Source organism: Crocuta crocuta, unplaced genomic scaffold, assembly GCF_008692635.1.
Source record: "Crocuta crocuta isolate KB4526 unplaced genomic scaffold, BGI_CrCroc_1.0 scaffold180, whole genome shotgun sequence".
NCBI classification, from domain to species: domain Eukaryota; kingdom Metazoa; phylum Chordata; class Mammalia; order Carnivora; family Hyaenidae; genus Crocuta; species Crocuta crocuta.
In genome coordinates, this window is record NW_027527549.1 from 5491748 (window position 1) to 5519642 (window position 27895).

A 27895-nucleotide genomic window follows, 5' to 3' on the forward strand; every position below is an offset into this window, starting at 1 on the left:
TTTTTTTTTTTTTTTTTTTTAACTTGAGCCTAGGGCAAGACCAACATGGACGCACTGCCATGATTAATACTAGATAATTCTTTCTACTCAGATATATTCTCCATTTTCTCACTGGTAACCCTCCACTCTGCCGGTCGGGCACTCTGGTCACTGGTTGGCTTTGACAGTCACATTTAATCCATTCTCTAGATGTACACTCTACACCTCTACCACTACCTTTTTCTCTTTCTCTGGAGTAATCAGACTATATATATAGTTTCTCTGAGTGCCTCTTAGTCTCTCTGGAAATTTCATTTCCAATTTTGCTTCCTCCTGGCTCTGTCATTTCTCTCTTTGTATATGTTCTTCCATCAAGACTGCATACACCTGGCTCTTTATTTGTAGCTGGGAATTCTGGTTTTATGCCTTTAGACTGTCCTTTGTCTTTGGGTTTTTTCTTTCCTCAATTTTTTATTAATTTTATTTTTTATTATTTGTCTTCCCTCCTTCCTCTTTTTTTCTTTTTTGTATTTGTTTTTTGTCCCCTCCTTTTTTCCTTTTTCTTTTTCCCTTTCAGTTTGCGTGTTTATTGGATTTGTCTGTGCATTTGTGTACCTTTGTTCCCTGTGTGGTTGTCTCTCTGTTTTCTTTTCCAGGGCTACCTCAAGAAACACAAACCAAAGTACACATGGTGGAGAGTCCCAAATACTACTACGAGTAGGGAAACAAAATAACCAGTCTCAACAAGAAAAGCAAGAGACACCATTCAAAGAACACTTCCTGAACGGACAGGCCCTGGACAGTTAAAGAGCCTTCTTTAATACAGCAGCACCTGCAGGGGCAGAGTGCGTAGCAAATTTTAAAATTAACAAGAGATAGAAAGCTAACCAAAATGACGAAACTGAAGAACTCTCCTCCAAAGAAATTCCAGGAAGAACCACCACAAGCATGAATCCCAAAAGGACACAATGACTCTAAACCCATATATTTCAATAATAACACTGAATGTAAATGGGCTGAATACTCCAATCAAAAGACATAGGGTAGCAGAATGGATTAAAAAACAAAATCCATCTATTTGCTGTCTATAAGAAACTCATTTTAGNCAAACGAAAACGAAAATACAACAACCCAAATTCTATGGGATGCGGCAAAGGCGGTCCTAAGAGGAAAGTACATTGTACTCCAGGCCTATTTCAAGAAATTAGAAAAAGCGCAAGTGCAAAATCTAACAATGCACCTAAAGAAATTAGAGGGAGAGCAACAGGAGCACCCCAAACACAGTTGGAGAAGAGAAATAATAACAATCAGGGCAGAAATAAACCATATAGAAACCAAAACAACAGTTGAAAAGATCAACAAAACAAAAAATTGACAAACCTCTAGCCAGGCTTCTCTAAAAGAAAGAGAGAGCACTCAAATAGACAAAATTATGAATGAAAAAGAACTTACTACAACCAACCCCTCAGAAATACAAGCAATTATCAGGGAATACTATAAAAATTATATGCCAACAAACTAGACAACTTAGAAGAAATGGACAAATTCCTAAACACACACTCACTACCAAAATTCACACGGGAAGAGACAGAAAATCTGAACAGACCCATAACTAGTGAGGAAATTGAATCAGTAATAAAAAATATCCCAACAAATAAGAGCCCTGGGCCAGATGGCTTCCCTGGGGAATTCTACCAGACATTTAAAACTGAATTAATACCCATTCTTCTCAAGCTATTCCAAAAAAAGAAACAGAAAGAAAACTTCCAGACTCACTCTACAAAGCCAGCATCACTTTGATTCCCAAGCCAGACAGAGACCCAGCAAAAAAAAGAGAACTACAGGCCAGTATCCTTGATGAATATAGATGCAAAAATCCTCAACAAGATACTTGCAAATCGAATCCAACAGCACATAAAAATAATTATCCACCAAGATCAAGTGGGATTCACTCCTGGGTTATAGGGCTGGTTCAATATTCGCAAATCAATCAATGTGATCCATCACATCAACAAAAGAAAATATAAAAACCATATGATCCTGTCGATAGTTGCATTAAAAAGTATCTGACAAGATACAGCATAACTTCTTAATAAAGACCCTCGAGAAAGTTGGGATAGAAGGAACTTACCTAAATATCATAAAAGCCATCTATGAGAAGCCCTACACTAACATCATCCTCAACAGGGAAAACCTGAGAGCTTTCCCCCTGGGATCAGGAACACGACAGGGATGTCCACTCTCACCACTGTTGTTTAACATAGTGCTGGAAGTCCTAGCATCAGCAATCTGACAACAAAAGGAAATAAAAGGCATCAAAATTGGTAAAGAAAAAGTCAAACGTTCACTTTTCGCAGGCAACATGATACTCTACATAGAAAACCCGACAGACTCCACCAGAAGCCTACTAGAACTGATCCATAAATTCAGCAATGTTGCAGGATACAAAATCAACGTACAGAAATCGGTTGCATTTTTATACACCAATTATGAAGCAACAGAAAGAGAAATCAAGAAACTGATCCCATTCACAATTGCACAAAAAACCATAAAATACCTAGGAATAAACCTAACCAAAGATATAGGAGTTCTGTATGTTGAAAACTATAGAAGACTTATGAATGAAATTGAAGAAGACACAAAGAAATGGAAAAACATTCCATGCTCATGGGTCAGAAGAATAAATATGGTTAAAATGTCATTACTACCCAAAGCAATCTACACATTCAATGCAGTCTGAATCAAAATTGCATCAGCATTCTTCTCAAAACTAGAACAAACCATCCTAAAATTTGTATGGAACCAAAAAAGACCACAAATAGCCAAAGTAATATTGAAGAAGAAAACCAAAATGGGAGGCATCACAATCCCAGACTTTAGCCTCTACTACAAAGCTGTCATCATCAAGACAGTATGGTATTGGCACAAAAACAGACACATAGACCAATGGAATAGAATAGAGAACTCAGAATTCGACCCACAAATATATGGCCAACTAATCTTTGACAAAGCGGGAAAGAGTATCCAATGGAAAAAAGACAGCCTCTTTAACAGACGGTGCTCGGAGAACTGGACAGCAACGTGCAGAAGAATGAAACTAGAGCAGTTTCTCACACCACACACAAAAANCGAGTATAGGCCAGCTTCAAATCCTGACTCTGCCACTCTCATTTTCTGTCTTTGGGTAAATCATAGCATTTCTTTTTTTTTTAATTTTTAACATTTATTTATTTTTTGAGAGACAGAGAGACAGAGCATGAGCAGGGGAGGGCAGAGAGAGAGAGGGAGACACAGAATTCAAAGCAGGCTCCAGGTCCAAGCTGTCAGCCCAAAGCCCGACACGGGGCTCGAACTCACAAACCGCGAGATCATGACCTGAGCCGAAGTCGGACGCTTAACTGTCTGAGCCACCCAGGTGCCCCTAAATCATAGGATTTCTATCATTGGCAGCTTTCTTACTGTAAATGGGAGTAATAATATTCACCCCATACTATTGCGGAGATGAAATGAGACAACGCACATATAGTACTTAGCAGAGTTGCCTGAAGTCTGGTAAGCCTTCAGATAATGGTAGCTAGTAGGGAATAATTCTAAAATGGTACATGGTATTTTAGAAGGGTGTCTAAGACCATTGCCTATGCAACCAGAGGTTTACCCATTACCTGATTCTAATTCCCATTTCTCCCTAGCTTGGCCTCAACGAGGGGAAGTTTGTGAGGGAAAAACAAGGCCAGGGTCATCCATTTGGCAAAGTGTGTAATCAAGACCTGATGACTATCTATTTATGTATAAATTTTCGCAGGAGAGAAATAAGAAACAGATTAAACGGAGAGCAATCAATGTGTGGCTTAGTTTCCCCCTTTAATCCCCTAAATGTTGATATTTCTCCCATCCAAGTAATAACCAGGCCCATCCCTGCTTAGCTTCTGAGATCAAACGAGATCGGGCATGTTCAGGGTGGTATAGATGTAGACTTAAAGTTGATATTTCTAAAAACATCATCTTGGCTCACTGGTTCTCCCCAACACTGGAAAGCTTATCAACTTTCACCTGGGGATTGACACATCGCTTCTCCTCTGATGATTCTGAGGCTCTGTCTCTAGCTCTGCTGTGTGTCTGAAGGGTTAGGACAGTATCTCTGCCTTCCTGCTAGACATGGGCACTAAATATCCCACATTCACTACCCAACTCAACATTGGGCAGTCAGCATTCCAGGATGGCACTGTAAACCAACATAATGTATCTCAATTTCTTATTAAAATACCCATCAAGGCAAACAAAATATAAATAACTTAAAACTAGCAGCCAGAGTTACAACTAAAGATGGGATTTGAGAAGACTTCTCATGAACTGTGAAGATCAACAGCAGCACATGGAAAAGAGGTTAAGATGTTGCTGTGTAGAGTCAGAGCGAATGTCCCCCCTTTGCTGGACACCTGTCCTGCCCAGGATGATGGCAGACATCCCTCCGTGGCAGCCAAGGTGGCACTGACCCTTTTCTCCTCATCCACCTGATTCTTCAGACATTCAGTCATGACCAGAGGAGGTACCCAGAAGAGCCATGGAGGCAGCAGGAGGCAGTATGGCGCATCGCGTCCTCACCAGAACAGGGACGAGAGTCCATGAGGGCAGGGGCTTGTCTTGGCCACTACTGGACCCACGACACAGAACACACTGGCTGAGGAAGGACTCAAGTTACATTCAACTCAAGTTGAATGTGAAAGGCAAGTGCAGAGGGGGAGAGACTGAAGCAGGATGCTACATGGGAGCGGTGTCAGCCGGAGCCGCTCTTTTTTAAGTAATACCTCCATTCAGAGAGTGAAATGGCCAGACAGGTAGTAGGAGAAAGCTGTCTCAGGCCAGCAGCGCTAATCTAGCTGACCGGCATGTGCAATTGGGCACGCTGTTGAATTCCAGGTGGGGAATTCAACTAGCAGCCAAGGAGGCAGAAGGTGCACACAAGGGCCTTTCGTAGACTGGCAGACATTATTTGAAAGATTCTCTTGTTCCAATACAACCCAGCACATAAAAATCAAACAAACAAGTAAAAGAGCCCAATATGGGACCGTGGAAAGTACTGTGGAACAAGGGAAGGGGAACTTTTTACCCTTTAGATCCAGAGGAAGATCAGACATTTGAAATATGAACGTTTACAAGAAACAGATGGTTTTGTTTTGTATTTTATTTTTTTAATTTTTAATGTTTTATTTATTTCTGAGAAAGAGAGAGATAGTGTAAGCAGGGGAGGGTCAAAGAGAGAGGGCGATACAGAATCTGAAGCAGGCTCCAGGCTCTGAGCTGTCAGCACAGAGCCCGATGTAGGGCTCAGAACCACGAACCATGAGATCATGACCTGAGCCGAAGTCAGAGGCTTAACCGACTGAGCCACCCAGATGCCCCTGTTTTGTATTTTAAAGAAAACTGCTTGGGATGCCCGGGTGGCGCTGGTTGGTGGAGGATCCAACTCTTGATTTTGGCTCAAGTCGTTATCTTAAGGTTCATGAAATCGAGCCCCATGTCAGGGTCTGTACTGACAGTGCAGAGCCTGCTTGGGATTCTCTCTCTCTTTCTCTCTCTGCCCCTCCCCCACTTCTGTGCTCTCTTACTCTCTCTCAAAAATAAATAAACATTAAAAAAAAAAAAAGAAAACTGCTTGGTTCCCTCAATGGGACTCAGAAAGGCATGGCTGCCACAAAATAAAGGTAGGAAGCCACAAAATGGAGAAAAACATGGGTGGTGACAGAAAACCAATAAAATGAAAAGAAAGTGAATTCATGAAATAAACAAAACAGAAGCGTCAGTGCTATCCTAAGTACAGTTCATATCAGGACCTGGGTGAGCAACGTGAAGTTCTCCCGGAACTCGGTCAGGAGGAAAAGGAGAGAAAATGTGCCAGGCAAATGGCGGGTGTGAGGACGGTCCTCTGATGGATGACAGCAGGCTAGTCTGAACAGAACCACAACCTAAATACAAAGGGAACTTTACGGAGTCGAAAAGACACAAGTAGGCGAACAAGACGTAGTACGCGTGTTGGAGAGGCACAACATATTTCAGGAAAAATCTCTGGAGACTCATGACAACACACAACTTAGGAAAAACTCTGAATTATGAAGTTAAATAAAAAATCCTTATGTCACAATCAGAAAACAAAAATAAGAAGAATCGGGTTAATAATATAACAATGGAACCATGTTTATAAGGGTTGAGAGAAAGAGGTATGGAAAACCTAGCTAAGCTGTCTTCTATGTGTGAAATGTAATAATGAGGAGGAGGGCAAAACAGTTAAGTGGCTAATCACAACTGAACACTTCCCACATGTCATACATTTTGCTAAGCATATTTTATGCATTGTTATTGTACCTAATCCCTTTTACAGATGAGGCAGGTTGAACAGAAAGAAATTCTCAGGTAGGCATGTAAAGGACTAGAGAAAATTCTGAATCTAATCTAAGGACACAAGGACTCAAAAGCAGAGGTGCTGAGGTATAAAGACTTGCTGTAAACACTAAAAACATAAAGCCTAAATTTAGGTTACAAATCGCAATAGAAATAATGTACTCTAAAGTCGATCCATTTATAATAACAATCTTCCTTGAAAATCCCAGGTTGACAAAATCAAAAGGGAGTCTGAGTATTGAACCGAGGGTCTAAAAGTGTGATTGATAACTCCTTGTACCACATGATAATCATTTTGTACTAGGAATGATTAACAAAAGACTCAATATTTTTGCAAAGTGAAACACTGGTATACAAATGGACAATGGTCAGAGAAGATACGACCACAAAACTTGATACAAATCTCTGGAGAAACCAGCCCAGGAAGCCAATGACAACATGTGCAGCAACTGGCCTGGAATGGTCAGGACCCAGTTAATGAGTGCAATGACCCGATTCTTTGTCCTCACTTCCTCTGACTCATGACCAGCCAGGGAAAGTCAAATATACTCCCCAAGCTAAATAAAATGACCCTTTCCAGTTAGCCAGCCTCCAGCTTTTCTGTGGAGGTATGCTCAAATCAGAGCATCCTTGAATCTTCCTTTTTTTCACCCCCTGCCTGCCTTCAAGTCTCCGTGAAACAGGAAATGGAAATGACCGTGGCTGCTGCCCTTGCTGTAGCAAGCTCTGAATAAATGTATTTCTTCTCACTGGGTGGTCTTTGTTGACGATGATGGCTACTGGGATTTAAAACAGAAAGCACACCTTCTGAATCACTGGGATAGATAAAAGGAAAGAACGCACAATCTTTACAGCATAAGGCAGAAAACAAAGAGTCATGAAAAACAGAAAATATTTACTGATATGGGGAAATATAAGGCAGAAACACCAGGCTGTAAAGTTTTTTTGGAAAATACATATAACCTGTATTCACACAAAGGAGAAGCCACAGTGGTTAGAGGTGGAGATTGGAGTGGGGTGGGGTGGGGGAGGAGGAACTCTGGTGTCAGACAGTTCCGGGGTTAGATCCTGCTCTGCCACTTAACCAGATGCATGTTCCTGGACAAGTGATTTAACCTCCTCATGTCTGTATGTCTGTTTTTTCATTAAAGCAACAACAACAACCTGCCTACTCCTGGGGTTGTTTAAGGAGACAGTATAATAATGCATGCCAATTGGGTACTCTAGAGCCTGGTACATCAAATGCAAATAAGAGATATTAGTTTAAAAAATTGATTTGAAGGACATGCATTAAGATGTTAATAAGATCAAGGGCGCCTGGGTGTCTCAGTCAGTTGAGCATCTGATTTCAGCTCAGGTCATGATCTCTCGGCTCCTGGGTTCGAGCCCCACATCCGCTCTGTGCTGACAGATCAGAGCCTGGAGCCTGCTTCAGATTCTGTCTCTCTCTCTCTCTCTGCTCCTACCCTGCTCATGCTCTGTCTCTCTCTCAAAAACACATAAACCTTAAAAAAATTATATAAAAAAGATGTTAATAATATCATAAATAGTAGCAAAGGTTTTTAATTTTTTCCTGTTGAATGTAAGAAAGGACATTTAAACTCCATTAGGACACTGAAATGAACCAGCGAGAGACTGTTGATTCTCCTACTACTAGACTATATGGAAGGAAGGTGAAATCATGGACCCTGGATAGCTAATAGGTCAACCGCTGAGGGCAGGCAGCTGACCTATTGAACATACCACTCCTCTATTCTCTCAGACTGTCCCTCCCTTAGCTGCTGCACCCAGACCCCTTTATTTCAGATCTCAGCTTACATATCACCTCCTCAGGGAAGCCTTCCCCAACCATAAACTTCAATGTTGATTTCTCTCTCTTTTCTTTTCCACATATCCTATTTATTTTCTTTATAGTATTAATCAGACTCTAATGATTTTATTTCATGTATTTAATTGTATACTGTTTTCTCTCCAGCTAAAAATTAAGTTTTAAGAGACAGCTTGTCTGCCTTGTTTTTCAATCTATTTTCAGTAACTACAGGAGTTACCTGACATGTATGTGGAGCTCGATAAATATTTGCTGAATAAGGAATCACTTCTTGGCCTTTTGGCTAAGATCGAGTGAAAATATTCATTCAATAAATGAATGATATTAAGAGGAGGGCACTATGATCTGTATGGATTTATACCAAGCGAAAAATCATAGTGAGACCAGTTCATCATCAGTATAGAAAATAAGAGCACGGAGTCAGAAGTCGGACTGTCTGAGCTCATATCCCAGCTCTATCAGCTACCAGGTGACTTACCACTGGCAAACTTCCTACTTTTCTAACCCTCCGTCTGTAAATTGGGTGTCATAATGGTGCTTCCCTCATAGGTTGTTTCAGGGATTAAAGGAGATAACCGCACATCATACTGGACAGTAGAACTCAAAAAACACTAGCTGTTGTTATAATAGATATTCATTAATATCTGACGTGATGAAGGACGAAACGGTAAAAGACTGATACTATCAGGGACCTTGATGGGCGGTATGTTGTGACTTTTTTTTTGTTTTATTTATTTCTAAGAGAAAGAGACAGCATGAGCAGGGGAGGGTCAGAGAGAGACGGAGACACAGAATCTGAAACAGGCTCCAGGCTCTGAGCTAGCTGTCAGCACAGAGCCCGACGCAGGCCTTGAACCCAGGGATCATGACCTGAGCCGAAGTCAGACGCTCAACCGACTGAGCCACTCAGGCACCCCTGTTGTGACTTTTTTCAAAGCAGGATCATTTTCCTTTTTTGCCAGGTGATTTAGACCACAAACAAAAATAGCAACATACAATACCAGAGACCGTCACAGACCTGGGGTGGGATCCTGATACAGTGAGAAAACAAATTTGACGGTTCACGTGTCTGATTAGGCAATCCCCAGATATGAATAGCAGGTTGTAGGAATTCTGGGGACCCCTTCAATTTCAGGAAAACAGAGACAGTAATGAATGGAAAGGCAAAGCGTAGAGACCATGGCAATGGATCAGGACATGGTTTCTCTTCTTCTAAGGCCAGTAAGTGAATTTAGGAAATGCTTGTTTGGCTCTGTCCATTGTTCTCTTCCACACAGCCTGGATCAGAGAGTCAGTCACTGGCTTCCTACGTGGTAAAACCAAAAACGTTCCTTTTTAGGTCTCCCTCAGTGCCCATCAACCCGCATGCACGCCTCTCTGAGGTAAACATGGCCAAGCCCACCTTCCCACATTTCTCTTCTTTGACTGGACTTTGGTGCTTCTTTCTTGCGATTCTAGTGAGGCTGACATGCAGAGGTCACTCTGACTCCCCCAAACCAAATTAGCCAACAGGGCAGGTTAAAAAGCAATTACAGTAGCCCATAGGAAATCACAGCGGGCTGCAGCTAACACAGAAAAAGCAATTACCATAATCAATACACTTTAGGCACATCAAAATGAATATTTCCACATGTCAAAATGTTTCCAGATCCACAAAGCAACCAACCTAAACAGAAAACACATTTCGTTTTCATAATGACTCTGCCGGCCTCTCTGCTTTCTGTGAGAGCCTTGCCTCTTTTCTTACAATCCTGTGAGGCTGTGCTTTTTTGGGTGAAAAAAAAGGATTAAAAAATTTTAATTTTTTTCACCTGGTCCTATTGTTCTACTCGGCTTTTTCATCTGATTTTAGTTTGCTTGTTTCTAGTCTTTTCTCCCTCTGCTCTTACTGCTCTTCTCACCTCCTATCATTCATCTTGGCCCTTACTTCTCATCCATGGGGCTTACACTTCGCAAGAATTCAGCCTGTCTCTGATTCCACTCACTTATGAGGTTTTTCTTCACATTTTCTTTCATTTCTTTCACATTTTCACCCTCTCTCCTCATCGTCTTCCTCTCACTTCAGATAACAGGAGTACGTATCTCCTATATAATGATATCCGTATTAATATGTCTTCTCTTTTCCCCCAGTTTTTTCTTTTTCTTTCTCTTCCTTCCTTTCTCTCTCTCTCTTTTTACTTATCCTGATTGTGCTTTTTTAGATACAACATAAAACAAAAGCCTTTCGTAATTTTGATTGTCATAACTTCTGTCATGTCATAATGTGTCTCATCTTCTTCTTTGGTGACTAAGTTATTATTTTTTCTTTTTTCCATTTGCTCTGTTCCTAGTCGTACCCACATTCACTCGGGATCCACCCCACCCTCCGGCAGAATTAGCATCCAGATGACTAATCATCGCCTACATATATCTGCTGGCAGAAATCTGTCCTCTCTCTGTCTCTCTTTCCTCCTTTGGTTGTGTTTGTGAGTTTTCAGTGCTGCTGCCCCTAGCCAGCCTGCATGGGGTGGAGTCTGGCACTGTTTTTCCTTCCACAAAGGATGGATTCGCCATCACTGGCTGCTTGTCGGATATGCTGTAATGACGTCTAATTTAGGGATTACTGCCTGACTTAGGGACTATGGTATGCATGGTGCTGGCTCTTGTGAGAGATACAATGAAGATTTTTACCTTCTGAAGGAGCTGAGGAGAGAAAACACCATGCGGAGTTATAAATCCCTCTGGCTAGTCCACTTTGAGTATTCCCAGTCTCCATGGATGGCAACACCATCCATCAGAGGCATCCTTCAGACATCCGGGATCCCCGGACACCTCCTTCTCATCCCCATCCAATCCCCTGTGAAGCTCTATCCATTTTACCTCCTAAAATCCCCTAAGTTTGCCTACTCTCTTCATCTTCACGGACACCATCAGGATCCAAACAGACAAGTGAACGAGCCTCTGAATAGACTGACCCAGCTGCTGTTGTCTCCTTGCAAGTCATTCTCTGTACTTTCATCAGTTAACGTTTTAAAGTATAAATCAGGTCATCGCACGCTGTCCTGGACATCACAAAGAGCCTCCATCGCTTCCGGGAGAGTGTCCGGGGTCATCTGATGACATCTCATCACCACCCTCTCCCTTCGGTGCAATTTCTGTCTCCCCAGGGGCTGGTAGCCTGGAAGCCACATTTCCATAGGCTTCTGGTTTACCGCAGGCCCTTGCCGCAGAGCTGGAAAGTGGAAGACGAGAAGACACTACCGCTTGGCAGTTGTGGGTGACGATGTGGACAGCAGCAGGCTGCTGGCAGGAGATCTGGAGGGCCGCTTTCAGATCTCATAAAAACTTGGGGCAGACTGGCCTCCTAGAGACAGGGTGTAGTGCAAGAACCAGAAGTCTTCAAAGCAGTTTTAGGAACTGATTATCCCCGTGGTCCTCAATGGCAGCGGTCTGATCCTCAGATATTACGGTTGACTCTGCTCTTCTCTGGAATATTACCAAGTGTGACGCTTCTGACCAATCATTGTACTCCCTGTACTCTGTGACTGGTGGGTCTTGATTCTGCTTGTTCAGTTCCTGAGGCCTCTGTCTCCTCATTTTCCTATGTCGTGTCAGCTTTTGCTTTTACTGTCTTCTTAGCCTCTTCCGGTACTTCTCTGTTTGCATTCTTGAGAAAGAGAAACCGATTAGCCCAGGTAATCACTCTCATCTCTATTTGAGCAGGCGTAGGGGTCCCGCTCTAAAATTTCACTTCTTTGTCTGTAAAATGGGGATAATATCACTTACCTACCATGCAGAGCTGTCCTAAGAATCTGAATAGATAACAGGTGTGCTGTAGCTAGTGCAGTGCCTGCAAATAATGCCCACCTCACGTTGATTCCTTCCTTGCCTTTGCCTTGAGTCCATGCCTGGTACCTTTCTCTGGATTAGCAGTGGTACTGGTACTTAACATGATGTTTACTTGCTGTATGTTCATAAAAACTGTGTGCCTGGGTGTGTGTGTGTGTGTGTGTGTGTGTGTGTGTGTATGTATGTAGAGAGAGAGGAAGTGAGAGAGAAACATTTACTTAATAGATAGCTAGTTATTTGAAATTGGATATTCAGAAAAATAATGTGGATGCAAAATAATACTACAAGCAAATGCTACTTTTGGGTATTTTGCCTCTCTGCAAGTGTCTGCTAATCTTATACTCTCAGGCTTAAGATGGCCTCAGCTTTCCATTCCTGGGTTTCACACCAAGTTCTACCAAAGCAATTAAATAAATCTTTCATACACTTATCTGAAAGGCTCCTCTTTCATTCCCTTCCCTCATGTTTATCCTCGAGCCCACAATGTACCACTTACTCTACCGCTGACTTTGACAAAAGCAAACACTAAATCCATACACACTCTGCATCAACATTGCACCAAGAGGCCACATACAGATTTGTTGGTGGGGGCAAAATACAAAGGTTATTTGAATCCATCTATCTAACTTGATCTTTTTGTACCTATCTATATTTATGATGTAAATATTCATAGTCTCTCCGGTGATGCCCTTTTTCCAAATCCCGAACTATCTGAAACAAAACCAAACAGAAAATACCCCAAGGGCTTACTTAAGCTGCGTAATAGGGAAAACAAGGGCACAGGCTAAAAACCAGGCCTGGGTTTGAGTTTTGCCTCTGCTACTGATTATGAAGCAGTTGACAATTTCTAAGCCTAGGGGAAAAGCATCATGAAAACAGAGAGGAACGTAGGCTAAGAGAACAAACGGTGCAGTCAGCCAGCACTGACTTTATTGTGTGTCTTTACGCCCTGACACGTGTGCCCAGGAAATGTGGGACACGTGTGGGGTAGTAACGGCACCCATGGGACCAGTCTGAAGGAGAGTGGCAGGAGAAAAGAACCCAAAAGAACAGAGCCTACGAGCTGGGGCATGTGTGGCCAGTGGCAGGAAGTCCGGCCTGAGCCCAGACAGGAGGCAAATGTAGGACAGTTACTCTCTTTTTAAAATTTTTTTATTTTTTTAATGTTTATTTATTTTTGACAGAGAGAGAGAGAAAACGGGGCAGAGAGGGGGACACAGAGGATCTGAAGCAGGGTCTGTGATGACAGCAAAAAGCCCAGTGCAGGGCTCAAACTCATGAATGGTGAAATCATGCCCTGAGCCGAAGTCAGATGCTTAACAGACTGAGCCACCCAGGCGCCCCAAGGGCTGTTTCTTTTAAGAAAAGGAGCACTCAATTGTCTGCTCCATGTCCATTATCTAATTCTGGTATTGCACGTAGATAGTTGCTTGGCTAAGGTAGGAGGCATCTACATCTTGAATGTAGATAATTACCTGGTTTAACAAAGTATATGTAAAGTAACAGAAACTTGATGGGGATGGATAACAAGTGCCACCATAGTTCCCCTTTTAGAAAACAAGAAAAAGGTATTTCGTGGTATTCTTAGTATATACACTAACCACTAAATGGATCAGTAAAAGTTTATTTTTTTAATTTTTAAAATGTTTATTTATTTTTGAGAGACAGAGCATGAGTGGAGGGGGAGAGAGAGAGAGAGTGAGAGAGAGAATCTGAAGCAGGCTCCAGGCTCTGAGCTGTCAACGCAGAGCCTGACGTGGGGCTTGAACTCACCAACTGTGAGATCATACCCTCAGCCGAAGTAGGATGCTTAACCAACTGAGCCACCCACGTGCCCCTGGATCAGTAAAAGTTAAGGAAGGAATATTTATATATAGTATGACAATTTCTTGCTTCCAGAGAGTGGGCTACTGAAAGTTCTTTGAGTATACCAGCCACATCTCAAATACTTCCTGTTTTCTGTAAGAGAAGAAGACACTCACAACCCTAGGCCCAGCTCAAAAACAGGCAGAACATGTGTCAGATTTGGGGACCTTGAGCTACGTTTGCCAATGTCGGCCTTTTGAAATGTTGCTTGTACTCTTAAAACATGTGCAGTGAGCATATACTAGGTGATATCAATTCATACATAATTTGTTTACTAACCCCCTGAGCTGTGTCCCATTTGCCTGCTCATTAGATGAAAGAAACTGTAGGATTTTATCATTCTGCCAATTGTATTTTGGGCAATTGGTAAAAATAGGTTTGTCATCACCTCGACATATATATGACCTTGTATTGTCCTGGTCATTTATGTGATGCTGCCCCCTAACGTAACTGCTGACGCCTTCAGGAAGGTCAGCACAGGCCTCAGGACACCATAACCATGGTTTGATGTTTCCCTGTCCACTGACAGGCTGTGCAGCTTTGGGTAAACGGCTTAACCTCCCTGGGCTGTGTTTATAAAGCTAGGAAACTGAAAGAGAGCCCTGCAAAGGTCCCTCCCACTCTGTGCTCCCTGGTATCACAAAGCGGAGCAATCACTCTTGTTCAAGTTTACTCTTTTTTCCCCAGCCCTGAGCTTAGAGGACTCTCACACTGTAGTTCTTGAACTGATAAGGAAATCTACTGTGGTCAATATCCTGGTGCTGAAAAATCACAGCCTTTGTTTCTATAAAGAAGTCCCCCTAAAAAGTGAAATTTGACATAAGTTTATAATCCTTAAAGACAATCATCACTAGTCATGACCAAGTGACAACTCCCAGAAACAACACTGCCTGGCCCATATTTCAAGTTAATCCCTTAATAATCCTCCACAGGATAATCATGATTCCCATTTTACAGGCGAGAAAACAGCCTACTTTGCTGGGAAATGCACTAGACCTTTATTAGACTTTCATTTCGCTACTCCTGAAGGAAAGTGTTCTAGATTTCCCAGGCTAAGTCAAAAGTTTACTGTAAGTAGTAAATGCTGTTTGGGAACCCAGCATTCAAGTTAGTACAACAAACAACACGCAATCCTCACGTATACGTTTTAAACAGAGTCAAAGACAGCCTGCGTGCAGAAAAGGACATTCCTTATTTGTAAAGCTAAGTGGCTTAGCTGTTTCCATCATAACTGCATGAGGGCTCTGGGGTCATACTACGAGGTACGTGTATAGTCATCTCCATGCTGTTACCATAATTACATGCAAAGAATTCTAGTTTTTCTACGGAAGGATCAAGGCCATAAGGGGGAAAAAAAGATTCATGGAGTTTCTTTTTTTCATATAGTAGCAAGGCTTGGCTATGTGCGCATCCTGGTTGGGAAGCTCTTTCTGTAGAAAGCCAAATGGAGGGCTGAGGGAAGTGGCTTGGGGATGGCAGGGAAGAAATGGGAAAGGGATGAGGTCAGAGGCTCTGGCCAGCAGTACACAGGGGGTGTCCTCTGGTTGTAGGGTTTGAGGCCCATAAAGGACAGTGCTGGCTGACTAGATGGATGGCGGGTGCTGGACAAGCAAAGTATCCCATATCATGCTGAAAAGCTTGCTTTCAGCTGCAGATCCAACACAGCAACCACTGGGCACAGGTTTAATTACAATTAAACACAATTTAAAATTTGGTCTGTCAATGGTCCACAAGGCTAGCTGCTAAGGTCTTGGAAAGCATGGTTCGACTGTCAGAACTTCAGACAAGTTCTACTAAACCACCTTGCTTTTAGAATCTAGATTGTATGAGAAGTTAACACTTAAAACTCTTGAAGTTTAATTACTACCAGGGAAGTAGATACCACATAGTGGCTAAGAGCACAAAAACTCGGGGCGCCTGGGTGGCTCAGGAGGTTAGGTGTTCGACTTCGGCTCAGGTCATGATCTCGTAGTTTGTGGGTTCGAGCCTGGCATTGGGCTCTCTGCTGACAGCTCAGAGCCTGGAGACTGCTTCTGATTCTGTGTCTCCCTCTCTCTGCCCCTCCCCCATTCACCCTCTGTCTCTCTCCCTCAAAAAATAAATAAATATTAAAAAAAAAAAAAGAGCACAAAAACTCTGTACTCAAAACTTTTTACACTCAAGTCCTGGGTCCAAGCTTTGCTAGCTACATGACTTTGGGCAAGTCACTAACTTAATTAATTAACTAACATAATCCTCATCTGTGAAATGGGGATGATAGTCATGCTACTTTTAGAAGGTTATGGTGAAGATTCAATGTACATAAAGCACTTAAGATCATTTCCAACACGTAGCAAGTGCTATTTAAGTGGTAGCCTTTAATGTTTCTACTTTCACATAAAAATGTACTTCTATAATTTTGTACCTGCTACTGGCAAACAGATGCGACCTGATTCACACAATCCTTTCTATGTCCCCCTTCCCCATGAACCAAACCTTTTTGGGATCAGTTTACTCTCCTGTCAGCCTGAGTACGTGTGAGACCAGGGTGCACTCTGCTCCTTACTTGTACAACAGAATGTCAGCTGCCTGGAGCACTGGGTATGTGAGCAGGCCTGCGGTTCCGCCATGCTTCTGGGTGGCAGTCTTGGCCTGTGCGGTGAAAAGAGAGGAGGGAATGAAACCCAACATGCACCTAATTATATTGCTAAATTAAGGAATCTTTAAAGCAAGCAAAAGGTAATCTGAAGCTACCTGGACTAACATTATATCTCAATTCCTTTTAGCAACACTGGCACATGCTGCAGGCTGAGGCATAAGGGAAACTGACTTCACCACTGCCCATCTAACGGCTTCCGCACTGTCCCTGTTTCTTATTCATTTAATTAAAACAAGGATCTAAGAGTTTCTAGTTTCTAGGACTCCCTGGTGGCTGTCAGTTAAGCGTCTGGCTTTGGCTCAGGCCATGATCTCACAGTTTTGAGTTCGAGCCTTGCATCAGGCTCACTGCTGTCAGCACAGAGCCCACTTTGGATCCTCTGTCCCCCTTTTTCTGCCCTTCCCCTGCTTGCACGCACTCTCTCTCTCCAAGATAAATTAAAACATTAAAAAATAAATAAAGTAAAAAAAACCACGGGGGTTTCTAGTTTTCAAATCAGGTAAACTCCATATTTCATAAGTAAGGCTAGAAAATATAATGAAATTAGATTCCTACAATTAATTAATTTGATAAGTTAACATCAAACACCATATTATGCCTGTGGAAACCTCCCAGCAAGTGTCAGACTGTGCTATTGACAAAAAGGTAACGTCCCCCGTAAAATCACATTTAAAAAACCAAAAACCAGAAAACTCGTGGCATTTAAAAAATGAAACTAAGAGAAAATTTTAGTCTAACCAATTGTGAATCTGTCTTGATCTGTAGGTGCAGAAAACTAGAGGGGATAAAGTGATTCCAGTGAACANTAAAGTAAAAAAAACCACGGGGGTTTCTAGTTTTCAAATCAGGTAAACTCCATATTTCATAAGTAAGGCTAGAAAATATAATGAAATTAGATTCCTACAATTAATTAATTTGATAAGTTAACATCAAACACCATATTATGCCTGTGGAAACCTCCCAGCAAGTGTCAGACTGTGCTATTGACAAAAAGGTAACGTCCCCCGTAAAATCACATTTAAAAAACCAAAAACCAGAAAACTCGTGGCATTTAAAAAATGAAACTAAGAGAAAATTTTAGTCTAACCAATTGTGAATCTGTCTTGATCTGTAGGTGCAGAAAACTAGAGGGGATAAAGTGATTCCAGTGAACAGGACAAGCTGTATAGACTGACATATTTCCTAGGGGAAGGTGATACTAGAAGTATTTAACTAATGGATGCTGACCATAAGCTATGAGTATATACCCTGAACATAAGCCCTGGTGATAGCAATTCCCTTGCTACAGCTAAGCACTGCTAACAGCTAATTTGGCTCTCTACTACTTACTAGGGAATGTTGTGTACAGTTTGCTGGTCATTGCTTCCAACGCCTAAGCCTATGTCTTGTAAAATGATAAATGGTTATTTTGCTGTTCAGATATTATTCATTTAGTTCTTATGAATCACTTCCCTGAGGTCTGATTATCTCTGAATGAACTGAACAACTGAATACGTAAATTCACATGATTCTGAGGACCAAGTTCATGGGCTCACCACTCAGGCTTCCCCAACCAACAGGCAGATGCACTCTCTGAGTGTGGGTGTGAAAAGCAATAGCTTCTCTTTAACCCTCTTAATGTCAATGTTCCATAACTTAGGTGCAAAGGTAACTCTTTTGGTTACTTCAGGTAGTTTCTGGCTTATGGCGTCTAATGCTATAGGGCATTCAAAAGAAATGTGTAAGTTTGAACATATAATTCCTTCAGTACATCTCTTCATTACAATGTCCATTATAAATCCCAGTGTGCAATGATCGCTGGGTAAAGATAGTGAAAATTTAATTTGGAAAGAAGCAAATGGGAAAAGAACTGAATTATTATTTTTTTTAATGTTTATTTATTTTTGAGAGAGAGAAAGAGACAGAGTGCAAGTGGGAGAAGGGCAGAGAGAGAGGGAGACACAGAATCAGAAGCAGGCTCCAAGCTCTGAGCTGTCAGCACAGAGATTGATGTGGGGCTCGAATTCATGAGCTATGAGATCATGACCTGAGCCAAAGTGGGTCGTTCAACCGACCAAGCCATCCAGGCGCACCTAGGCACGGCCACTTGAAAGCTCTGATTCTCTCTGCAACTCGTGGGGGTTTCTGAACCAACTTTTGAAGAAACCAACGGCCCCAAAAATATGCTGGAAAAAAACTTGAAACTGAAATTTAGTGCTGACGTATGTGCGGGCTACCTATCCTCAGGTTATCCAACTCCAAAAATAAATGGGAGTGAAGTACTATGAATTATCCAGTTAATCTTTCTCAGTTGAACTTCCTAGAAAAAGTACAGCCTTAATTTTTCTATGGCCTTGAACTGCTGCCTGGAATCAACTTGTTTAAGTATTCAATAAAATATGTTGTTTCTTCTCCCCACAATGGAAACATTTGAGCGGACTGCTGGTTAATTACAGTGCTGATGGGAGGCAACTTCAGAGCCCAGTAATCCAGAAATTGCGACTTGTCTGTTAATTATAATGTGGTAGGTTCAATGTCATTATGAAATTTATCTAAAGATCTCTCTGATTCAACCTACACAGATGTTATCAAATAGTTAATAAGTTGGATATTTTTATCCTTTTTTATGTTATTAAAATTTTTTTTTAATGTTTATTTATTTTTGAGAGACAGAGAGAGACAGAGTGCAAGCAGGGAGGGGGCCAGAAAGAGAGAGACACACACAGAATCCGAAGCAGGCTCCAGGCTCTGAGCTGTCAGCACGGAGCCCAGCGTGGGGCTTGAACTCACCAACAATGAGATCATGACCCGAGCCAAAGTCAGACACTAAACCGACTGAGCCTCCCAGGTGCCCCCATCTTGTTTTTAAGTTAAAATTTTGGATCACCCTCTTACTTTCTATTTAGGACCCTGAGGCATAGAGGTTAAAATGCTGTTCTAGCCACTAGGGAGTGACAGACCAGGGAGGCCAGTATACTGAGGACTCCCAGAGCCGAACACAAAAATAAACAGGAGAAAAAAAATAGCTATACTGGGAACTTGGACCTCCGTCTTATTTATTAACCAGATCACTGGCATTTACCTTCCACTGGTGTAAATGCTGTAACCGGGGCAGTCTGACCAGGCAGGTAAGGATCCAACTCAACTGTGTGTGTTCAGACACCTAGAGAAATAAAACAGAACGTCAGCGAAAGTGGTCAACATTTCCTTGCATCTAAGGCAAAACCAAACAGGCATTGCCTCAAGCGACTGAAAATACCCCAAATCAAGGTAATTTTAAAAATGACAGGCAAAGGAGGCTGATTCATAATGCACAGGATAATAGATGATGAAGAAGAAAAAAAATTTTTTTTAACATTTATTTATTTTTGAGACAGAGAGAGACAGAGTACAACAGGGGAGGTGCAGAGAGAGGGAGACAGAGAATCCGAAGCATGATCCAGGCTCTGAGCTGTCAGCACAGAGCCCGAGGTGGGGCTCAAACTCATGAACCACGACATCATGACCTGAGCCGAAGTCAGATGCTCAAGTGACTGAGCCACCCAGGCGCCCCAAGAAAAATTTAAAACTAACCAATACAATGACTATTCTAGTGTTTAAATCTTCACAGCATCCCTAACAAGTGGCTGGCCAGACTCTGCTTCAATGACGTCAATGAAAGGGTGTCATTATGTTCTGAAGCATCCTTCCATCTTTAAAAAGCCAAGGTAATTAACACACACACACCTTCAAACCCTCTTTAAATAACGTATAAATATATGAAAGCAACTATAATAACTTACATGTAAATAGTATTAGGAGAAAAAGGTACTCGCCTCAAAATTAGTGATTGAATCTAAAAGATTCAATCTTTTAGAATAATTTGAAATTTAGGGATCACTTCATCATTCCAAAGATTTTTTTTAGTTTTTTTTTAGGTTTTTTTTTTTTTTACAGTTTCCATTTTTGTCCTCTCCTCCTCCTTGCCTTCCTCCTCGTCCTCCTCCATCTTCTTTTTAAAAAGGTCTAGTCAACAAGAAAATATAACCTTTTCTCAATTTGTTTTAACCAAATTTAATCAAGTAACCAAACCTGGCAACAGATGGGATGATTCCTGGGTCCAGGCCAGGTTCTAACTGATGACCGAGAATTTAAGGGCTAAGTATCCCATTTCTGGACTCGGGGGGATTCCGAGCCCTTCATCCGTTGTGGCTTTTCTTTGGTGTCCATATGATTTCCTTAAAAAACAGAGACCGTTGCCAACTCTGAAAAGTGGCCCCAAATGCGTTTTTTGTGGGTTTTGCGAAGGGAATATGAAGGAATGGAGCCGAGGCAGCCCAGACCTATTTTACTAGCAAGGAGTCACCATCTGGTGCAAGATAGTTTCTCACTTCTTTCGTTTAGTCTGGGAGAGGGAAGGGTTGTTTTTCACATGTTTGACAAGGGATTGCTTTTCAAGTTTTGCAAGTCACTGGGCTGAATCCATCGTCTTTCTTCCAAGAGGCATTTGGGTTTCATTGAGAACAGCACTGTCCCTACAAACTGCTAACTGCAGCTGTAAACAAACAGCTAAGAGACAAAAACAGTATTCCTGGATGGAGGCAAGAAGATTATAGTTGCTTCCAATCATCAAGCAAAACACATTCCATTAGAACTAATAAAACAAGAGTTGTTTTTTTGGCATAAAGAAGTAGAAGAAAAAATTTTTTCTTCTTTACTGAATTAGGGAAAGGAATGAAAATACAAAAAATAACCATGCATATGTAGAAAAAGACAAGACGGCTCCCTTCCTTCAACACGGCCTTAAATGCTCAGTTTTGGTGATATGCAAAAAGCTACCACAACGTCTTCATGAAATCGAGTATTTTTCTTGGAGTAACTTTTTTATTTGAACATATAGAATGAAACCTACTTAATATTATGCAGAGATCTTCCTGATATTTCCATATGAGGGGACATAAGAATAATTAATCTAAATTATTCTTATATAGAAAAAGGGAGGTAAAAAGTCAAAGACAATTTTCATTATCATTTATAATATATCATTATATAAGAAGGGGCAATCTCCTTCAGGATCTGTCTCTCTTAATTTATCCATATTCATGACAACTGCTTGGAAAGGTTCACATTTCTGTCTGGGGAGAAGTAAAAATGGTATCTAAATACAGTAATTCCCACAAAACATTGTGAAACAAACAAAATAACAATCTGGTCTGTTTTCGCCACAGAAAAATAACAGCATGGGACACGGAAGGTGGCTTACTGACCACCCACAGGCAAGTCAGCAGGGACTGAAAATTCTGATCCCTGAATTGTAACAAGTAAAGATACATCCATCCTTGGGCTGTAGCAGTAAAGCAGAGTCTGGTACCCTGTGCTCCATAAATACTGGCTGAATGCATCAACAATCTCAAAGGATGCAGGAAGCAAGGTAAGGGCTCAAAATAATCCACTTGCTTTAGCAGACTTGGTGATCCAGGCAAAGCAGTTTCAGCCGAGTGACTGGGAATGAAGCTAAATTACAGAGGGGTGGATCGAAGTGTGACAAGGTGGCAGGATAGGAAGGCAGGTGCACAAGAAGTGTAGCAGAGCAGCAAGAGCTGTACCTTTGCAATGAGGCTGCCCAGGTCTGCATGCTAAGCTCTGCCGCGTATGAGCTGGGTGACCCTGTGTAAGTGACTTCATCACTCTGTGCCTGTTCTGTCATTTATAAACTGAAGTTAGCAATAGTATCTGCCTGACAGTGCTTAAAACAGTACCTAGCACACAGCAAGCACTCAATAAATGGTAGTTACTCTTACGGATAAGTTTCAGAGAGGCTTTTGTTTGAACTTTCTAGTTTAAGGTAATTGTAGATTCATATATAGCTTTAAAAAATAATACAGTGCAACCCAATATATCTTCACCCAATTTCCCCCATTGGCAACATCTTGCATAACTAAACTACAATATCACAACCAGGAAATTGAATTGGATACAATCCACCTACCCTATTTAGATCTCACCAATAGTACATGCACTCATTGTGTGTGTATATTTAGGTCTGTGCAATTTTATCACATATGTAAGATATTCCTTCTTTAAGGAAGGAGAGAGATGGGAATAACTAGTAGGGGTTAGAGAATAAAAATTTTCCTTTGTTTCTTAAGGTCGGATGGACCTGTTCTCTATGAAATGTATTCCTCTGAAGCAGGAGGAGGGGAAATAAAAGATGAGAATCTATTTTATGGGATAGGAGTGGAGAGTAGAAAGTTAGAGAATTTCACATCTATAGGCTCTGTTATCTCTGAAAATAGAAAATGGGTGAGTAGAAACAAATGGGATGAGAAATATACTCAACAGAATTGCTGGATTTGATACGAAAGAACAAAAAATCCTAAGGCTTGATGTTTTGTGGATGCTTTTGTGAATGAAAGAGAACAATCGTTCATAAAATACACTTTTGGGAAATCACTGCTGTTCTTCAAGGTAGACTAAAATATTCTGCACAAATCATAGGTTTTCTTAAAATTTTGCAGAAATAAATTAAACAGTTGATTGCATTTGATTTCCTTTAGGCAGTAAAAAGTCTTAACGGGATCCGATAAGTATTAAACATAAAGCAAAAAACTTTGATAAATTAAATTGCATCGAGTTTAATAACTCCTCTTTATCAAACACTACCACTTAAAGATGGAAAAGGCAAGGGGTACCTGGGTGGCTCATTTGGTCCAACTCTTGATTTAGGCTCAGGTCATGCTCTCATGTGAGTTCGAACCCTGCGTCAGGCTCTGCACTGACAGTGTGGAGCCTGCTTGGGATTCTTTCCCTCTCCCTCTCTCTCTCTCTGCCCCTCCGTCACTTGTACTTTCTCTCTCTCTCAAAAATAAATAAATAAACTTTTTTTAAAAAGGAGGAAAAGGCAAGTCACAGAGTGGAAGGAGATATTTGTAAACCTACACAGAATATATTGGTATACAGAATATTTAAAGGATTTCTACAAATTGATTAGAAAAAAGTAGATAAAACCGTAAGAATGGGCCAAATGCATTAAGTTCAAATTAAAGTCATAATATGACCCTACACGTACTCATCAGAATGATTAAAACAAACAAGTCAAATAATACCAGTATGGCAAGGATATAATATGAGGATGAATGAACAATTGCATTCGACAACATGAATGAATTTCATAAACATAATGTTGAGTGAAAGAAGCCAGACACCAAAAAGCATATACTAAATAATTCAAATGATACCAAGTTTTAAAAACAGGCTATTTGGAAAGGGGCAGGAAGAACATTCTTGGTACAAGCTCATGGGCATGTTCAGTTTGTGAAAGTAGATAAAAGGCTAGCAAATCTACATTTGTTCTTGAATAAGATGAAATTAAAATCTGCGGTGTTTCACTCAATATTACATTTATGAAATTCATTCATGTTGTCGAATGCAATGTTCATTCATCCTCATTGCTGTGGTATTCCATCGTATGAATATACCATGATTTATCTATCCGACGTAGGTGGACGTTTGGATTGCTTACAATTTTTGGTGTTTAAAACAAGATGGAAGAACTTTTTGGATGGCAGAGTATTACCCTCTGAGATCTGCTCTTCCATAAAAGTGACGAGAACACTAGCAGATTGTCAAAGTCAATTATTATAGAATTCTGGAAAAGCAACCAGAGGCTTGCCATAATGGGAAGAGTGCTTACTTAAGAAAAATATCTGAATCTTGGGAAAAACAGCTGTGCAGCATTTGAACTCCCCCTATTCCCCTCATTCTTGTCTCATGTCTGTGGCAGCTCTGAAAACCAGTAGCCTAGCAGCCACTGGACGGGGTTTGGAACTTCTTGAAAAGTCAATTCTCATCGGCACACAACGGTCACTGCTTGAGCTATCTGACTGCTCTGTGGGAAAACCTCATGGGCAGGGCTTGCTGTTATCTGACCTCACTTAGAGCCCACTCAGTGGGAAAAAAAACCATATCCTTAGGATACTTTCGAGAAATAATCAGCAGCAATGATTTAATATTGCAGCCGCCTGAGGTGCTGATACCAGGAGGGGAAAACAAGGGGCTGGCTAAACATTTAAAGGAAAAATCTGGGAAATGATACGTCCATGGGGTACTTTGGAAAGATCTGACATATCCGTGAGCATCTAAAAAGATACACGCATGTGCAGGGCTATGCACATGTCCAGAAGAGACCCTAATCTTTCACCTCTGCCTCACCTTGAGGACTTGTACGAACCCCTCAGCAAAGGGTCCAAAATACAGGATCAAGGCATTTGGAAAGGTCTGTTCAGTTTTTACCTGAACACTAAGCTGACCCAACAAAGACTGCGGTGGCCAGACGTGGCAGTGAAGACAGACTTCACAGAATTACTGCAGAAAAGTCAACACACAAGCAGTAATGACAAAAATGAACCCTAAGTGTGTGCGGGATTTAACCAGAGAATTCTTACAAACATTAAAACAATAAATACCAATTCTTCATAATCTCTTCCAGAAGAGAAAAAAAGAAAGGAGGGTGAGCTTCCCTCCTCATTCCAGGAGGCCAGTAATATCTTGATACGAAAGCCGGGCAAAGGCATCATGACAAAAGACGACTACAGACTTTTACGAATACAGATGCAAGAATCCTTAACAAAATACTAATGAACCAAATATAGCAACATATACAATTATGCAACATGATCAAGTGGGATTTGTTCCAGAAATGCAAGCTTGATTTAATATCCAAACACTCGTCAATGTTATACTACAGTAATTTAACAGTGCGGTACTGGTGTAAGGATAGAATATATAGACCAACAGAATTGAGAGCCTGGAAATAAATCCACACATCTACAGTCCATTGATTTTCACCAAGGGTACCAAGACAATTCAATGGGGCAAAGAACAGTCTTTCAACAAATAGTAGTGGGATAAGTGACTATCTACATGCAATGTTTACATGCACAAGAATGATACTGGACCCTAACCTCTCACCATCTATAAAAATCAACTCAAAATGGATCACAGACCTAAGTGTAACAGCCAAAACTATAAGATGCTTAGGAAAAAAAAAAAAAACCATAGGAGTAAATCTCCATGGCCTTGGGTTAAGCAGTGATTTGTTAGCTATGACACCAAAAGCATAAGCAACAAAAGAAAAAATAATCAACAAACTGGACTTCATCAAAATTAATAACTTTTGTGTTTCAAAGGACACCAGCAAGAAAGCAAAAGACGATTCACAAAATGGGGAAGATATTTGTAAATCATACATCTGATAAGGGAACTGTATCCTGAATATATTAAAAAATGTAACTCATAATAAAAGACAAATCCAATTAAAAAATGAGCAAAGGGTTTGAAAAGATATTCCTTCTAAGAGGATAAATAGCCAATAAGCATAGGAAAAGGTGTTCAATTTCATTAGTCATCAGAAATTATAAATAAAATTTTTTTTTTTTAGTTCCTGCTTGCCTGTATCAGGGGAACAACTCATCTCATCTCTGGTTCTCGGACTGAGATTTAAATCATCATGTCTTGGTTCTCAGACCCAGATTCAGACTGCATTATACCACCAGCTTTCCTAGATATTCAGCTTCCAGATGGGAGATCATGTGATTTCTCAACTTCATCATTGCATGAGCCAGTTCCTCACAGCTACCGCAAGAAGCAAGCCAAATTACATATGGTGGAGAGTCCCAAATACCACCACGAGTAGGGAAATAAAATAACCAAAGTCTCAACAAGAGAGACCAAGAGACACCATTCAAAGAACACTTCCTGAACACACAGTCCCTGGACAGTCAAAGAGCCTTCTTTAATGCCGCAGTACTCACAGGTGCAGAATGCATAACAAGCTTTTAAAACTAACAAGAGATAAGAAAACCAAAACTGGAGGCATCACAATCCCAGACTTTAGCCTCTACTACAAAGCTGTCATCATCAAGACAGTATGGTATTGGCACAAAAACAGACACATAGACCAATGGAATAGAATAGAGAACTCAGAATTCGACCCACAAATATATGGCCAACTAATCTTTGACAAAGCGGGAAAGAGTATCCAATGGAAAAAAACAGTCTCTTTAACAGACGGTGCTCGGAGAACTGGACAGCAACGTGCAGAAGAATGAAACTAGAGCAGTTTCTCACACCACACACAAAAATAAACTCAAAATGGATAAAGGACCTGAATGTGAGACTGGAAACCATCAAAACCCTGGAAGAGAAAGCAGGAAAATACCTCCTTGACCTCCACCGCATCAATTTCTTACTTGACACACTCCCAAAGGCAAGGGAATCAAGAGCAAAAATGAACTACTGGGGCCTCATCAAGATAAAAAGCTTCTGCACAATCAATAAACAATCAATAAAATAAACAATCAATAAAACTAATAGGCAACGGACAGAATGGGAAAAGATAGTTGCAAATGACATATCTGATAAAGGGCTAGTATCCAATATCTATAAGGAACTCATCAAACTCCACACCCGGAGAACAAGTAATCCAGTGAAGAAATGGGCAGAAGACATGAACAGACACTTCTCCAAAGAGGACATCCAGATGGCCAACAGACACACGAAATGATGCTCAGTGTCCCTCATCATCAGGGAAATACAAATCAAAATCACACTGAGACACCACCCACCTCACGCCAGTCAGAGTGGCTAAAATGAACAAATCAGGAGACTATAGATGCTGGCGAGGATGTAGAGAGACAGGCACCCTCCTACACTGTTGGTGGACATGTAAACTGGTGCAGCCCCTCTGGAAAATAGTGTGGAGGTTCCTCAAAAAATTAACAATAGAACTCCCCTATGACCCAGCAGTAGCACTGCTAGGAATTTACCCAAGGGATACAGAAATGCTGATGCATAGGGGCACATGGACCCCAATATTCACAGCAGCACTCTCCACAAGAGCCAAAACACGGAAAGAGCCTAAGTGTCCATCCACTGACCAATGGATCAAGAAGATGTGGTTTATCTATACCATGGAATACTACATGGCAATGAGAAAGAATGAAATCTGGCTATGTGTAGCAACATGGATGGAACTAGAGGGTTTTATGCTGAGCGAAATAAGTCAGGCAGAGAAGGACAGATACCATATGTTTGCACATATAGGTGGATTAGAAGGAACTTAACAGAGGACATTGGGGGAGGAGAAGGGGAAAAATAGTTGGGGAGAGGGAGGGAGGCAAACCATGAAACTCTTGAATGCTGAGAACAGACTGAGAGCCGATGGAGGTGAGGGAGGGGGGTGGGAGAGAGGGAGAGGGGGGTGATGGGCATGGAGGAGGGCACTTGTTGGGATGAGCACTGGGTGTTATATGGAAACCAACTTGACAATAAACTATTTAAGAAAAAAACCACTCTGAACATTAAAAAAAAAGAAATGATAAATCAAAACCACATTGCAATAC

General features: G+C 41.2%; 1 protein-coding gene across 2 annotated transcripts in view; it reads right to left on the reverse strand.

Moving 5' to 3' along the window:
• The window catches only part of WARS2 (tryptophanyl tRNA synthetase 2, mitochondrial), a 102631-nt gene that overhangs the window by 7083 nt on the left and 67653 nt on the right, over positions 1-27895 (reverse strand). For both annotated transcript variants that reach the window (XM_077767501.1, XM_077767495.1), the window contains exons 3-4: positions 19597-19677; positions 16443-16528 (exon numbers count right to left, since the gene is read on the reverse strand). In XM_077767501.1, coding sequence (XP_077623627.1) covers positions 16443-16528; positions 19597-19677 — 167 coding nt within the window. The remainder of the gene's footprint in view (positions 1-16442; positions 16529-19596; positions 19678-27895) is intronic.